Source organism: Festucalex cinctus, chromosome 17 (assembly GCF_051991245.1).
Source record: "Festucalex cinctus isolate MCC-2025b chromosome 17, RoL_Fcin_1.0, whole genome shotgun sequence".
Lineage (NCBI taxonomy): Eukaryota > Metazoa > Chordata > Actinopteri > Syngnathiformes > Syngnathidae > Festucalex > Festucalex cinctus.
The window spans coordinates 6,567,151-6,582,775 of NC_135427.1; the positions used below are offsets into that span (position 1 = coordinate 6,567,151).

Consider the following 15,625-nt stretch of genomic DNA (forward strand, 5'->3'; position numbering starts at 1 on the left):
GAGTCGTTTTTGTATAGGAAATGTTCACAAGGTTCTTAAAACAGCATTCAGATTTCCAATTGTGTCTTTTTCCACAGACAAAAAGTAATGAAATAGTACCATCAATGTCACACGATGTGGAACGTCAGAAACAAGGAAAACGAAGAAAGCAATCTAAAAAGGGAAAAAAAGGTTGGTGCATAGTGAAATGAGGGAACATGTATAATGAATGGGAAATTTGAATGTCATATTTCAAATATTTTTTACAGTGACGTGCGAGAAGTGCGGAACAACTGGCTACCGGAGCAGCTTTTACTCAAAAAGCAAACGCTTCTGTAACGTGACCTGTGCGCGCTCCTTCGCGTCCCGATTCAGGAAGTCAAACACAGCGACACGCCTGGAGGTAAGAAATAATGTTGTCCTTCTGTCAACAAGTACGGACTACTTTTAAATATGCATTGAAATCACAATTCTGTACCGCTTTCTCGGCAGGAAAGTCCTATTGCGAAAAAGGCCAAAGTCTTGGGCAAATTGACAAAAGCTCGCTCGGCACAAGTGGCAGTACCGGATGGTGAGCGCGACACACACGTGAATGCACAAACATCTGGTGATTGTACAACCTGCTCATACAGAAAACTCACTATTTTCCTGAATCGCGCAACTTACCCACCCCAGCGCCTTGTTTGTCTCGATGCATGTGAGACATCATCAGTCCGCATTTGATTGCGTAAGTCAGCTGAACAAGCACCGGGACATGGCAGAGCGCGACATGGATCTTGAGGTGTTTTCCGACTCGCTATCAAGTGTAGACTTGGAATATGAAGCTGCAGATGACGAACAGTCTGAGGGCGAAGGTGTGAGCCTTGCGCACATCCTGGGCCGAGGTCGTCTTCATACTCCGAAGATAGTGTTAATCAGCCTCAAACTGCAGAAGTAGAAGCATTAAGCACATCGGCAGTTATTCTTTATTTTAAAATGGAAATAATGGGGGGGGGGAAAAAAAGGGTAGTTCAATGATTTTGGAAATGAAACTGATTGTGCTCAAAGCTGCCAAAAGTTATGGAATGTCTAGACTGTATTTTTTTGTGCAAAAGTTCGGGGACGGCTGCCTTTATTTAAAAAAAAATATAGATGTGTAAATGTGTGCAACGTGCATTATTCGAATGTCACTGCTAAGTGATTATTTTTAATAATGTCTTTGCTGATTTACTCTTTTTAAGCATGAATATTTGTGCAATTGTAATGCCTTGATTATAGTTAGGTTAGCACTTTTTTTTTTTAAATGTTATAATAATTTAGTATAATCATCATACCGAATGTTGTCATTCGGATAAATACAACTTTGATTTTCTTTTGAATCCATTTATGGATATAAACCCAGAACGTGTTTACGAGCCAGTATGAGGGGGAAAAAATAACATTCCTTCACAAATTAGTTGCCATAACGACGATTTGTTTTTCTGCTTCTATTTCATTTCTTCTTTTACTTTCAAGTTGAACACCTTTGATGCATTACCGCCACCTTCTGAAATGGAGTGCGTACGACAATACTGGTTTATTCTGATGGGACCGAATTATTATTATTATTATTTAATGTAACATATATATTTTTTAGATGTTTTAAGATACAGTAAAAATATTGGTGTCGCAATGAACGGCCCCTCTAATCAATATGGATTTTGAAATGTTCGCAAATGGTGAAGGCGGCGGATCTGACGTCATTCTTGCTTGGCGTCCACTTGCTGGTCCAAAACTGCACGTGCGTTTTGGCCGCATTCCTTTTGAACAACAATGCCGTTACGCTGCGCTGCCGGCTATTGCTCGAACCGACGGGAGGATGGCGTGTACTTGTTTCGCTTCCCCAAAGACAAGATTTATCGCGAATTATGGACTCAGAAAGTCCAACGAACGAGGGTCCGGTGGACGCCCACTCACATGTCGGTGTTGTGCAGCGCGCACTTCGATGACGACTGTTTCAAACCGCTGCCGGCCCTGAGGGAGTCGCTTGGCATGAAGGTGAGACGCTCAAAGATACTTCTGCCGTCAGCTGTGCCGACTTTGTTTTCGAGGAAGAAATATGGACAAACGCATGCTGTGAAGACGTATCAATCGACAAGCATTCGAAGACAAAAGCAACAGGTAACAACTCAAAGCAACGCAGCAACGCCATGTTTTGCTTTCCTATTAAGTATTATTGTCGATAATTGGGGCCTTGAAATGTGGTCCCTATATAACACAAAAAAAGGGCGGGGAGACCACCCATTGCCACCATCCCAAGAGTAGAAGTACTGTAGAGACACATGTAACAAAACAATATTTGTCTTTAACAAAGTCCAAACTTTGTTTCAGCTGGCGGATGACTTAATGAAAAATGGTAGACAGAAAGCACCTGATGAATCCAGTGTGGAGATGCAAAATGTGAGCAAATGAGTTGATGACAAACCAATTTGAGAAGAATAATTTGTTTTCAAATTGTGCACATGTAATTTGCCATATCATTGTATTTATTTGTTTTTTTTTAGGCTGGTTTTCGCAGTCATCGGAGTCCGACGGTGACCCCGGACCCGGATGTGCACAAGCCCCTTTATCAAAGCGATACGGCTGCATACGGCTCAGGTTTGAAACGGCGTCGCCCTGAAACTGTCGGTCGGCGGCGGAAATTTCCAATTCCAACTTGACACTCGACGTTGAGTGTGAAAACGCCTCGCGGTGAATTTGCCATGTCCCTGCGCCAGCTTCCGCTGACTTACCCAAGAAAATATCGAGTTTTCCACATCTTTTTTTTCTGAAGTCTTTTCATTGTCATCATCGGAATCTTATTTGTACTCCCACTGTAAACATTCATCGAGCAGGAGAAAGAATGTTTGGAGTGTGTGGTATATTCTGAAAAATACGGTTCTTGTGTTGCTGTAGAAGTTTAAAATTTCGATCTACCCTGTAGGACCAGTTTCGGTTTTTGAATGGGGCGACTACTTGGAGAAGGAAACGTCTTTGGGGGCGTCTGTCTCCTGCTTTAGACATGTAAGTGCATCAAATGCAGTGGAAGACCGAAACGTAAATCGAAACACTTTTTGTTTTTTTTGTTTTTTGTCCATTTCCACAGGCGCCCATGTGTGACCAATGGGAAGATATCAGTGTTGGGATGAAAGTAGAAGTTCTAAACACCAATGCGGTCCTGCCCACTAAAGTGTACTGGATCGCGACCGTCATACAAATTGCAGGTGTGTACATGTATGTTCCTACCTTTACCACATTTCTTCAAATTGTTGCTGTACATTTTGTTTGTTTGTTTTTTCAACTGAGCATAATACACTCCACAATTACGATTAAGATTCGAGTCTCTTCTTTCTTCAGGACAAAATAGTATATTTGTATCCGTTTCCGTTTTGTAGCAATTAGCAATAGAAGAGAGCTAAGTTTCATCATTATTCACAAACCAACACTGGCAAAAAGAGCTTGTTGCAACTTGGCCTAGATCTCTTATACTCTGGTGCCACCTGCTGGCGTTTTCTGCAATAACTGCCATTGCTTTAACCCATCTCTTCACGTCTGAAGCTGCATCAAAGCCTTCTGCATGTGCTTACGTTAAAAAAAAAAAAAAAAAAAAAAAAAGTGTACATATACGTTTTTGGGACTGAATGACAAAGTATCAAAAAACGTATTTACACGTTTTGGGGTTTGAATGAGTTAATGATGCCTCAGTTGGAGTTAAGAGTAAAACTAAACATGCAACGTTAAAAATTACATCTACTGTATATTTAAATACAAATCGAGAGCTTTGCCTTTTGGCTCAGCTCTTTCTTTACCACGACGGACCGATACAGAGTCCGCAAAAAAACGAGTTACATTAATAGAATTCAATCGCAACTTTCTTCTGTACTCACTTTAACTCTTTGACCGCCAAAAACGTTTAATGACGTATGCTAAAATCCTAATAAATGCCGCCATAAACGGTAATTGACGTTGTTTTTTGGATAATGTTTGGCAGTCAAAAGAGTTAAGTGTGTTCCGCCACGGATGCACGGCCCCACACTGGGGGGAAAAAAAAAAAAAAAAGAAGGTTAATGCTTGACAGCAGTTGTCAGCCAGTAAGAACGGTCAAAACGCGTCTCTCCTCTCGCCAGGATATAAAGCCTTGTTGCGATACGAGGGCTTTGAGCGCGACAGCAGCCGCGATTTCTGGTGCAGCCTCGTTTCGGGCGAGCTGCACCCCATCGGGTGGTGCGCCATGACCGGCAAGCTCCTGGTGCCTCCGCAAGGTGACTTAATTCATTTTTCATCAAGCTCTTACGTTGTATAAACCGTCAATAAATAACACGTTTTGACAATTTGTGTGTCGTAGATGTAACCGGCATCGCTGACTGGAAAGAGTATCTGATGGGAAAGATGGTGGGGGCCCACACGCTACCCGTTGAGTTCTACCTGAAGGTAAAAAAAACTAAGCGAAAAGGGACAAAAAAAGTAGGACGTCGTCATCGGACTCGATTGCGCCATCGTTTTAGGTGAGCGAGAGCCTGAAGCAGCAGTCCTTCAAAATGGGCGTGCGCGTGGAGGTGGTCGACCCCAAACACATCAGCCGGACGCGCAAGGCCGTCATCGCGTCCGTTACCGGCGGGCGCCTGCGCCTCTTGTACATGGACCAGAGCGACTCCCCTGAGAACGTCATCACCGATTTCTGGTGCCACCTGGCCAGTCCCCTCCTGCACCCGATTGGTTGGTCCAAAAAAGTGGGTCATGACATCAGAACGCCCAGTGAGTCCCTCAGTCATGTTTTTGAATATCATTTTTTTTTAATTGTATCTGGGTTATTGGTTTTAATTAGGGCTGTGCAATTAATCGAAATTCAATTATTACACTCCACAATTACAAAATCAGCATAATCGTAAAAAATACTATTAATACAAATGTTTGAGTTGTTTAAATCTAGATATTTAGACCTTTTTTAAATTTTAAAATAACGAATAAATTTTGTTTCATCCAAAAAGAAATTATAATAATTCTAAAAAATAAAAGAAGGTGGTTTACTATTTAGTGTAGATTTAGAATTTGAATAATCTTTATTTTTTGTGTGTGTGTGTCACAGGTGGGAAACCACCAGGCCCTGGTTTGAAGGGGAATTGTGACAGTACCGTCAACCTCTTTAAAAAGGTCAATAACAGTTCAGTTGTGTTTGCAAAATTCGAGTAAACATGAATTTGCTGTTGCTGATTTTGGACAGAATATCAGTTGTTAATAAAAATGCCTCGAACATTTAAGTCATCGATTATTTGTATTTATTTATTTATTTTTCCCCAGCCCCGGTTTGTCTACATGGACGGATGTTATTTTGAGGAGGGAATGAAGCTTGAGGCCATCGACCCTCTAAACCTGGGCAGCATCTGCGTGGCAACTGTACAAAAGGTTCAAAGTTTCCTACTTGGGAAAAATCCTAACAATTCCGCAACTTTTTTTTTTTTTCCCTTTAATCCTCGGTGTATATTTTTTTTCTACAGGTGCTGTCGGACGGCTACCTGATGGTCGGCATCGACGGCGGGGCGTCGCATGCCGCCGACTGGTTCTGTTACCACGCCTCGTCTCATGCCCTCCTCCCAAAAGGCTTCTGCAAAAAGAATAACATCCCTCTCACCGTGCCAAAAGGTCATCGAGGATCTGCTTTTTTTTCTTTTCTTTTTTAATGTAATTTCATTTCTTGATGGTGATTTGGGGAAGTACTAACCCTGCTGTGTTAATCTGACAGATTTTGATGCCAAGGCCTTCACCTGGGAAAATTACCTTACAGAGACCAATTCAAAAGCTGCACCACCACAACTGTTCAACACTGTAAGACATTTTAAAAAAAAAAAATCCCCTTTTGACTAAATGAACGCACACCTGCTTCAAACGAGAATTTGCGCACCTGGGTAGGACTTTCCGGGTCACGGCATCTCCCCCAACGCCAAACTGGAAGCGGTGGACCTGATGGAGCCGCGGCTGGTGTGCGTTGCCACGGTGAAGCGCCGCGCGGGACGCCTGCTCCTCATCCACTTCGACGGCTGGGAGGATGATTTCGACCAGTGGGTGGACCACGAGTCTCCGGACCTCTACCCCATCGGGTGGTGCGACCTCACCGGCTACCAGCTCCAGCCGCCCCTCGGACTCGGTAAACGTTTCGTGGCACGACTCGCTGGTTATGTTTGAGGGGATGCTCGGTGAGCCACAGACAGGATCGCATTAAGCATGATTTACAGTATGATATATGATACAGGGTTTACACGGGTCATTAACTATTTAGGAGTTGGCGATTACTGATACCAAGTATTAGTGATAGACCGATATGGTTTTTTCAAGGCCGATACCGATACAGATTATTTGTAGTCAAGTCGGCCGATAACCGATATTTCAAACCGATATTCATTTGCAGTAAAATGGGGGGGAATTCTTTCAAACTATATATAATTTCTCACTGAGTAACAAATTCATGTGAATGTAGCTCATTTGGGGTTTTTGTTAGGGTTCGTAAAAACGTTTCAAAAAGATTTTCGCGGTGAAAAATTGTGTGAATATGTTCCAAATGTGTTTACGACAAATAAAAACTGACTGCGAACATCTTACAAATCCTGATGAAAACCCCAAATTCGCTACGTTCGCAAGTATTCCCTGCTCAGTGAGCTTTATCGGCCTTCAGATTCAAAAAATGGCCGATGTCGATATTTGTAGAAATGCCAAATATCGGCGCTGATAATCGGCCCGGCCGATTATTGGTCTATCCCTACCAAGTATCTGTATCGGGCCAATACCGGGACACATTTCACGGTATCTGTACTCACGACACATAATGATAATAATAATAATGATACTGGTATCGCTCTTGTGGCCATTTTTCAGTCAGGAACTTGTCTTGTTGTACTCAACAATTTAATTAGCTCTTAAGTGTAAGACAGATCTTTGTATGTTATATAATTATTGACTACTGCACTGTTGTGAAATGCGGCTGACTGGTCAAATTCAAATAAAAGTATAAAATTCCATATGAAACTTACTGCACGTCTTTGCGATATGCATATTTCATGAATATCGATATTTTTTTCCGATATATTGTGCAGCCTTAATCATAAGTACTAATGGTATCAACACTTGGTGTCAGTGAGTACTGAAGATTTGAGTATCAGTCTAAAAAAAGTGGTATTAAACATCCCTATTCAAAAGCATTAAAAGTCATTACATTTCACATGCATCCAATATGAAACACTAATGCCACCTAGTGGCAGAAAATGACCTCAAAACAAGTTTCCCTCCTATAAACTTCAACATTGAACGACTTGATATCAAATTACTGTATCACTTAAAGATACAACCGCATTTGTATTGTGGAAACCATATTGTCAACTTTGATGCTTAATTTACAAGAGCGTGAAAAACTTGGAAAAAAATATCTCATTGTACGTTTAGAACAGATAACGTGCGATTTAATTTGTTTCATCGGAGTTAACTGGAAATTATAGGATTAATTCCGACAAAATATAGAAACAGCATATGCATATATATTTGCGTGTATATTCAGCGCGAAATGGGCATTAAATTAGTTTCAAGTTGCATTTAAAAACGGCATGAAAAGCATTAAATTAGATTTAAAGATACCTGCAGAAACCCTGTACCATGATATGCGACAAAAGATGTATTCATTGCTTTTAGGATGCGGCTATAACAAAATAAATAATACAAAATACATACTGACAAAAATGACTGTGGTGCTTTTTGTGTCTCCAGTAGTAGAAAATCAGGCGGCGCCGGCCAAGAAGCCAAAGATTCCTTTGTATGGGAAAAAAAGTAAGTTCTCCGTTTTTTTGCCATCAGAGACTTTATTTTCCATACGTTGCCATGCCAACAACGCTTGACGTTACTTCACTCAAGAGCGGAGGAACGCAAAGAAGCGCTTGCAGCTTCTTCATCAAGTCAAAGAAGACGATGACGATCAAAAGCCGCCTTCAAGCAACACGACAGTCCAACCTCCTTTCAAGAAGGAAATGACTTCTGTTCCACACATGACACTTGTTCAACCCAAGAGTGAACCGGTGGAGCACCAAAGTAAGTGATTTTTTTTTTTTTTTTTTTTAAATCATATTTCTGGCCACTAAACTGAATTTCTTCCATCTCTTCAGTCGCTCAAGTGGAAGTGAAAATCGAGGAGGTGGAAATGGAGACGCTGATTTCCGGTCACGCTGCAAGATGATGCGTCAGGAAACCTCACAGAGGGACGGCGGATTTTTAAAAAAAAAATTATTTATTTACATTTTTACCTTTGCAAAGGCACCGAAGTGGATGAATCAGAGACTCGCAATAAAAATCTAAAATAAATCTTTTCCTTCTAATTATATTTTCCATTGCTCAATATATTTAAAAGAAACCTTTTTATTATTTATTTATTTATTTATTTAAAAACAGAGTTGGTGTGGTTGCTGTTCAAGCTTGGATCGCCACTTTGGATCGTCAGTTCTGTATTGGTGGCCACTTTAACTCATTCACTGGCAGCCATTTTCACTGAAGCATCCCCGCTTCGCTCCTGGCCTTTGCAGCAATTAGCATTAGAATATAGCTAAGTTTCATCGTTATTCACAAATCTGTTTAAAACAGTAGGGAAAAAGAGCTTTTTTGCAACATGGCCCTGGTTGATCTCTTATACTCTGCTGCCACCTGCTGGCCGTTTTTGTAATAACTACCATTGCTTCAGCCGTTCACTTCAGTTCACAGGCTGCATCAAAGCCTTCTGTATGCTCTAGCATAAAAAAAAACAAAAAAACGTATAAATACGTCTTTGGGAGAAAATGAGTTAAGGTTAAAAAAAAACATGACTGTCATCGAATGTGCATCAAATGCTATGAAGACTCAAAGACTATTTTCAACTAACATCCTGCAAACATAAAACTACATCAGCTTTGGTTTAGGAATTGCGCTCAGTCTCTTGTTTTCTTGGCTGCTTTCATCTTTGGACTCTTGCGCAATTTGGATTTGCTTTTGAGCATCTTACCCCGCTTAACGCTGCCGCGTAGCTGCGTCGGCTTCCGTTTGGTGGCCTTGGGCGTCTTGCCGCGTTTTGGGGCGACGCTGGGAACGGACGGGAGGGCGGCGCCTCCCGGGCAGGCTTTGAAAACATGAACGTCTTTGACGCCGCGACCCCTCAGCTCAGGCGGGTTGGCGCAGGTGGCTCGGACTTTTAGGTTGACTTTCTCGATCCAGCTTGACAAAGAGGAAAACAAATGTGGGCAATCGGGACACGGCAACAAAACGGTGAGCATGTCGTCGAGTCGGGACGTACAGGCGTAGCGGCAGCAGAGGGCAGTCGCACATCAGCGGGTTGCCCGCCAGGTTGATGACCTCCAAGGAGGTGAGCGGATGGAGGTCCGGCACCTCTTCCAGTTGGTTACCCTCCAGGAAGAGACTCCTCAAACCTGGACCCAAACCTGCCAGGGAGCTCTGCGACATCTGGAAAAAAAATTAAAAGAAAAAAAAAAAACGGAGTCACAGCAGGGGTGTCCAAACTCTTTAATTTGAGGGCCACATACAGAAAATCCGAAGGACGCAAGGGCCACATCATGTTATGAAGAGAAATTGTGTTTAGTCCTAAAAATTGTACAAATCATTTATTTGTGCTTTTGCATACTTAGAAAAATGCTACAGTGTATAAACCAATTTATTTGTAATATGGCAGTAGAGTTATTATAGTTTTGGAATTTTTCCATTTTAGTTAGTTTTTATTAGTTTAGTTCTCTAAAAAAAAATGCTTAGTTTTAGTTTAGTTCGTTGGTGTCATATTTTTATTTTATTATTATTATTTTTTTAAATGTGTATTACTTGTGCGCAATATTTAAAAAACGCCAAGGGCGCAACGTCATCTGAAGGTGATTTTCTATTGGCTGCTGCTAGATGACGTCACATCAAACGTCATTATTCCGGTTTATATCAAAATCACTAATAAAAATCACATTTAAAATCATCCCCAAAGGCTCATGCATTCACTTAATTACCAAAGACTAAAACGAAGGAGGCGGCACGGTAGTCGAGTGGTTAGCACGTCCGCTTCCCAGTTCTGAGGTCTCCGGTTCGAGTCCAGGCTCCGACCTTCCTGGGTGGAGTTTGCATGTTCTCCCCGTGCCCGCGTGGGTCTTCTCCGGGTACTCCGGTCTCCTCCCACATTCCAAAGACATGCATGGCAGGTTCATTGGGCGCTCCGAATTGTCCCGAGGCGTGCGTGCGTGTGAGTGTGGATGGTTGTTCGTCTCCGTGTGCCCTGCGATTGGTTGGCAACCAGTCCAGGGTGGAGCCAGCTGAGATAGGCGCCAGCAGCCCCCGCGACCCTTGTGAGGAATAAGCGGTCAAGAAAATGGATGGATGGATAAAACGAAGGACGTTTGCTTTAATTATAGTTAGTTTTGTAAACATAAAGTGTACAGTAGCTTCAGTTCTTGTTTTTTAAAAAGCATTTTGTTTTATTTTATTTCAGTAAGATAATTGTTTTTTGAATTTTAGTTTGTTTTCATTAGTTTTAGTTAGCTAAAATAACCTTTCATGGCACCTTGTTTTTCGATGCCCTCCCTTCTTACTTTGACCATCTCCCAACATTCTTGTTTATTTTATTTGAACCGAGTCAAATGCCATTTTTAGCATACGTCACGGGCCACTGAAAAATGTTTGGACACCTCTGCCATACAGTAATAATCAAGAAAATGCTCTCACCTTCTCCAATCCCATATGATCCAAATAAAGCTCCGTCAGTGATTCCCCCAAAGGCTGGAAAGCATTCGGCCCCACCCAGCGAATGGCGTTCCCCGACAGCCTCAGGTCCTTCAAGTTCCCCAGCTTGCTCAAGGCGTCGGCGGGCACTTCTTTCAGCTCGTTCCCTGCCAGGTGCAGCGTGTGGAGGTCGGCGGCCCGCTCCAAAGCCTCGGGCGACACGCGCTCGACGGCGTTCCCGGTGAGGTAGAGGGCTCGGAGGCTCTCGGCGCCATTCAGGGCGTCGCCCTCAAGCCTGGCGATGGAGTTGTTCTCCAAATGAAGCGCGAGCAGTCCCGGAAGTAATTTGAAGGCTCCTTTGGGGAAGACGGCGAAGTTGTTCTTCTCCAGGTGGAGGTAAGTCAGCTGAGGGAGTCCTGTGGATTATTGGATACCCAAATCAAGAAACACGGTGATAAAATGATGTTTCTTCAAAGGCCACATTGTAGTTATGGTTGCTTTATAAGGGGGATATTTTTAAGAGTAAAACAATATATAAAATAAAATCTTTTGAGAAAATGGACCATGTGGACAAGTCCAATTTAATAATAAGAATAACAATAAATATATATATATATATTTTTTTTTTTTTTTTGAAAAGTGCAACATCACTAGTTTGTCTTCTTTATAAGAAATAATGCAAAGGTGATATTTAATAATATAGGACTTTTTCCCCCCCCCCTTTTTAATAAAGTTTAACATTAGTAGTTTTGGACAGGTCTAATTTAATAACACAGCTGAATTTTTTTTTTTTTTTTTTTTTTTTTTTTTTTAAGTGCAACATCACTAATTTGTACTTTTAAGAAATAATGCAAAGGTGCAATTTAATACTATAGATTTTTTTCCCTTTTTAATAGTTTAACATTCATAGTTTTTCTTTTTCAGGAAATGAACAATGATGGACAGGTCCAATTTTTTATTTTATTTTTTTTAAAGTGCAATATCACTAGTTTGTCTTCTTTTTTAAGGAATAATGCAAAAGTGCAATTTAATAATATAGGACCTTTTCTTTTTAATAGTTTGACAGTAGTTTTTCTTTTTAGGAGATGAATAATGATAGACAGGTTCAATTGAAATCTTTTTTTTTTTTAAGTGCAACATCACTAGCTTGTCTTTTTTAAAGAAATTATGTAAAGGTGCAATTTAATACAGGATTATTATTTTTTTTAATAAAGTTTAACATTCGTGGTTTTTCATTTTAGGAAATGAACAATTTAATAACACACAAAGCTGAAATCTTTTTAGAAAAGTGCAACATCAAAAGGTTGTCTTTTTAAGAAATAATGCAAACCTCAAATGTTTTCTTTTTTAGGAAAGTGAAACATTTTAGAAACTGAACAGTGAGCAAGTCCAATTTTATAATAAGAGGCTGCTTAAATGTTTTCTTCTTAGGAACGTGTAGGAATAGTTTGTCTTTGTTTTAGGAAATAGATGATGCGGACAAGATGCGTTTGATTATCATATCACGACTTTCTGTTCGTAGCCCAAATACCTTGAAATACTTGGGAACTGAGCGACGAGACGAGATTCTCCGACAGGTACAAGTAGATGAGGCCTTTCATGCCAGCGAAAGCGCCGTCCGACACCTCGGCAATTTTGCAGCGCTGTAGGTGCAGCGACACCACCTGGGCGAGGCCGGGGAAGCTGTTGCTCGGGATGGAGTGGAAGTTGTTGCCACGCAGGTCCAGGAGGCGCGTGGCGGGAGAGAAGCCCCGAGGAATTTTGCCGTGGCCGCGGTTCTCGCAGGAGGAATGGTGCGCCTCGGCCTGTTACCAGGGCGGAGATGGGGAAGTTCTCATTACAGTTACATGGTACATTCTACAAGTTTTGGAATCAAAAAAGAGCAACAATAAAGTTCATTTATTCCGTAACTCAAAATATTTGTATCTCAATTCATCTTTCCCCATTGAAATGAATGGAAATGCCATTTTCTGTTCCAGCACTGGGAAAAACAAAAACAAAACAAAAAAACGTTTTTAATAAGAAAAACAACACGGTACAGTATACGGTAACATTGTAGTTTATAAAAGCATAATAATGACATAAATGAAATATCAACAAGTTTTAGATACGTAATTCAAATCGACGTTTTGCTTCTGTTCTGAGCCACCTGGGGGCAGTATACTACAGACATTGTCTGACAACGGCAAATAACACACTGATACTAGTCGAGTTAGCCCTGGCTATCGTCATGTGTTAGCATTAAACTAGCTGACTTGAAGGCAAAGTTATGTGATTCTTTTAAATACGTTCTCTTTATTTTATGTTTAATTGGAAGTGGCAATAAGCAGCTTGAAACGTCTTTTTCTTAATATATCTAAAAAATTCTGCTCGCAAGTAAATAAAAAAAAAAAAAAGCCTATTGGTGTCAAGTCACAGTAAGGTTGCCAACTGTCCCGTTTTAGACGAGACGCCACGTATTTTTGGGCTAAATTGTCATGTCCCGTTCAGGACCTCAAAAGTCCCGTAAAAATAATTCTCAATTCTTACACGAAATGCAGCAAACGGCATCTTTGCCATTTTTGGACCACGGCTGCTCCCGTAGGTTGACAAGTGACAAGGAAGTTGCTCGTAGCCAATAAAATGAGTCGCTGGGTGTGACGTTATGTGGAGCTCTTGCAAGATAATGCTGCATTCGAGGATGGTTGGAAGTCGGATATATCAGTTTTTTTTGTTTGTTTTGTTTTTAACATTTATTTATCAACAAATGAAGCTTACAGGTTTACAGAATCATTGACATATACATCTGTTTTTTCCCCAGTTCCGACCTGAAAGCGTTCGAGGCGAACGTAAACAACCAAAATGGCGGATAGTGATAAATTGTTTTTTATTTTACTTCCAGAAAACTTACCTTTTTGCAATTTTGCTTCATTTATAGTTGTAATCTTATTTCATCAGCGTTCCATACAGTTAAGTAGTTGACCGTATTATTTCATGCAAGAAGTGAGCGGCAATTTTGGAGTTGACGTTCCAATCTGTACTCGCCTCACAGACGCAATTCGCGGGACACTTGAATTTGTTCTCCGGCTCCTGAGTGGGTGGCGGCGCCCTTCGACTGGCTTCCTCAAACTCCGCCTTCAACATGGCCTCCTGGCTCTGACAACGCAATTCTGGAGGGTGGACGGCCTCCAGGATCTCTCCGGAGAGATGTGATGGTCCCGCACACGTTCCTACTAGCTTCACCTTACTACGGATAGCCCACTCCCTGTTAACATGATGAAAAATCAAGTCAAGTGGAGTCCACAGAGAAGCGTTTGTGTGCTGCGGCTCACCTGAGCGGACGCATGTAGCAGTTGCAGTAGATGGGGTTTCCGGCCACCTGGAGCCGCGCCAGTTTCGGGCCGCTTTCCGAGAAGGGTTGGATGACACGTAGCTGGTTGTGGCTGAGATCCAAGTGGGTGAGGCTGGGGGACTTGGATACGGCCGTGTTGGCCAAGTCCTGCAGGGAGCAGTGGCCCAGGAAGAGGTGGCTCAGCTTAGCCATGGACACGGATTCCTCACCCAGGTACGTCATGGGGTTGTAGCTCAAATCCAGGCGGGTCACTTCCGGCAATCTGCCGAAAAGAGATTTCCGTGTTGATAACTGGGTAGCCCAGCCCGAATGATTGTCAACCCCACCTGGTCATGGTCTCGGTGGGGAAAAACTGCAACTCGTTGTGGTCCAGACTGAGCCGGTTGAGCGTAAACAAGCCTGCAAAGGCTTCAATGTCCAAGTAGTTTAGCGAGTTGTGACTGAGGCGAAGCCACTTGATGTTCTGCAAGCCCTGTCGAGAAAAAAACTCTTTTTTTTTTTTTCTTTTTTCTTTTCTGCAAAAATGCTCACACGGGCAGTGGGTGAGCCCCGTCGTGTGCTTACTTGGAAGGCCATGTTCGGGATGTAGACGAGCTGGTTGTGTGTCAGCGACAGCAGGTTGAGGAAGCCGAGCTGGGAGAAGGCCCCAGGCTGGATCTCCTCGACGCGGTTGCGGTCGATCATGAGCTGCTTCAGCGAGGATAGACCGTCGAAGGACTCCTGCGCATCACAACGGAACATGTTGGTCAAAATGTTTTTGGACGTTTAAATCCGTCGATGGCAGTGAATGATTTGCTTTGTGTGTTTTTTTTTTTTTTTTATTAAGTCCACCTGGTAAAGGATGTCAATGTTGTTGCTTGCCAGGTTGAGGAAGACCAAGCGGCCGAGGCCTCGGAACGCGCCCTCCTTCACCCTGCGGATGTTGCAGCGCTGCAGGGACAGGTGAGTGAGGTACGGGGTTTGTTTGAACGCTCCGGTGGGGAGTTCCTGGATGTCGTTCCCTCGGAGGTCCAATTTCACCGTAATCTACACAGGGAGAAAAAGCAAGTGGAACTCCATCATTTGATATTCCCAAGACATGCCATGCCACATTATGGTTGATGACTTTTGGCTAAATCGATTACCTCGTCCACGGTGGGAGGAACTTGAGTGAGGTTCTTGTTGACGCAGGTGACGGCCAGCTGGATCTGGTCGCACACGCACTGCCGCGGGCATTTAGCGGCGTGCGCCACGGGGAGCAAGAGGAGCGCCAGGCTGAAAAGCGGCACCCACAGAGTGTCGAGAGAGAGCTGCGAGGACATCTGAAAGGCCAAATAAAGAAGGGTTTTCGTCAAGCGCATCGACGTGAACAAAATGAGCTGTGTTACTTACTGGAAGGGGTTTATGATGTCGACTGTAATTGACATTAGAGCCAGGACTGCACTGATGTACAAACACTCTTTTACCCCCTTGGATACTGTAAAATGTTTCATTATTCGAGGGGTAAAGCACCTATTAAAGTTAACGATCACCGTGAATGATTTCCATTCATATTGCTGCTATTCCATTATATTTAATATGACTAGACTTTTGAGGGGCGGGGCTCCGAGAGGGGGATTAGTGCCACTT

General features: G+C 42.4%; 2 protein-coding genes across 4 annotated transcripts in view; one reads left to right on the top strand and one right to left on the bottom strand.

Moving 5' to 3' along the window:
- The window catches only part of l3mbtl2 (L3MBTL histone methyl-lysine binding protein 2), a 10,699-nt gene extending 2,367 nt beyond the window's left edge, over positions 1-8,332 (top strand). For 2 of the 3 annotated variants that reach the window (XM_077502189.1, XM_077502188.1), the window contains exons 3-18: positions 78-171; positions 249-382; positions 472-550; positions 2,921-3,000; positions 3,083-3,200; positions 4,104-4,238; positions 4,322-4,407; positions 4,482-4,731; positions 5,063-5,127; positions 5,275-5,379; positions 5,472-5,616; positions 5,717-5,799; positions 5,884-6,118; positions 7,726-7,785; positions 7,870-8,043; positions 8,118-8,332. In XM_077502189.1, the coding sequence (XP_077358315.1) occupies positions 78-171; positions 249-382; positions 472-550; positions 2,921-3,000; positions 3,083-3,200; positions 4,104-4,238; positions 4,322-4,407; positions 4,482-4,731; positions 5,063-5,127; positions 5,275-5,379; positions 5,472-5,616; positions 5,717-5,799; positions 5,884-6,118; positions 7,726-7,785; positions 7,870-8,043; positions 8,118-8,188 (1,914 nt within the window). In that variant the 3' untranslated portion in view covers positions 8,189-8,332. The other variant, XM_077502190.1, reaches the window with a different exon arrangement.
- Positions 6,821-15,613, bottom strand: chadlb (chondroadherin-like b). The gene is made up of 10 exons (XM_077502192.1): positions 15,142-15,613; positions 14,849-15,043; positions 14,582-14,737; positions 14,344-14,489; positions 13,998-14,279; positions 13,711-13,930; positions 12,218-12,491; positions 10,690-11,102; positions 9,272-9,438; positions 6,821-9,192 (listed from the first exon to the last, which is right to left on the bottom strand). The coding sequence occupies exons 1-10, from the start codon at positions 15,355-15,357 to the stop codon at positions 8,910-8,912; spliced, it is 2,352 nt and encodes a 783-aa protein (XP_077358318.1). The 5' UTR covers positions 15,358-15,613; the 3' UTR covers positions 6,821-8,909.
- Positions 15,614-15,625: the final 12 nt, after the last annotated feature.

What these genes read in the sequence shown, in the direction of transcription:
- chadlb (XM_077502192.1), bottom strand. Translation starts at nt 15,357, where the DNA reads ATGCGCTTGACGAAAACCCTTCTTTATTTGGCCTTTCAGATGTCCTCG. An exon ending in CCGCGAATTGCGTCTGTGAG is followed by an intron (nt 12,492 to 13,710) that starts GCGAGTACAGAT and finishes CCCTGGTAACAG; the next exon opens with GCCGAGGCGCACCATTCCTC. An exon ending in ATCATATGGGATTGGAGAAG is followed by an intron (nt 9,439 to 10,689) that starts GTGAGAGCATTT and finishes TTTTTTTTCCAG; the next exon opens with ATGTCGCAGAGCTCCCTGGC.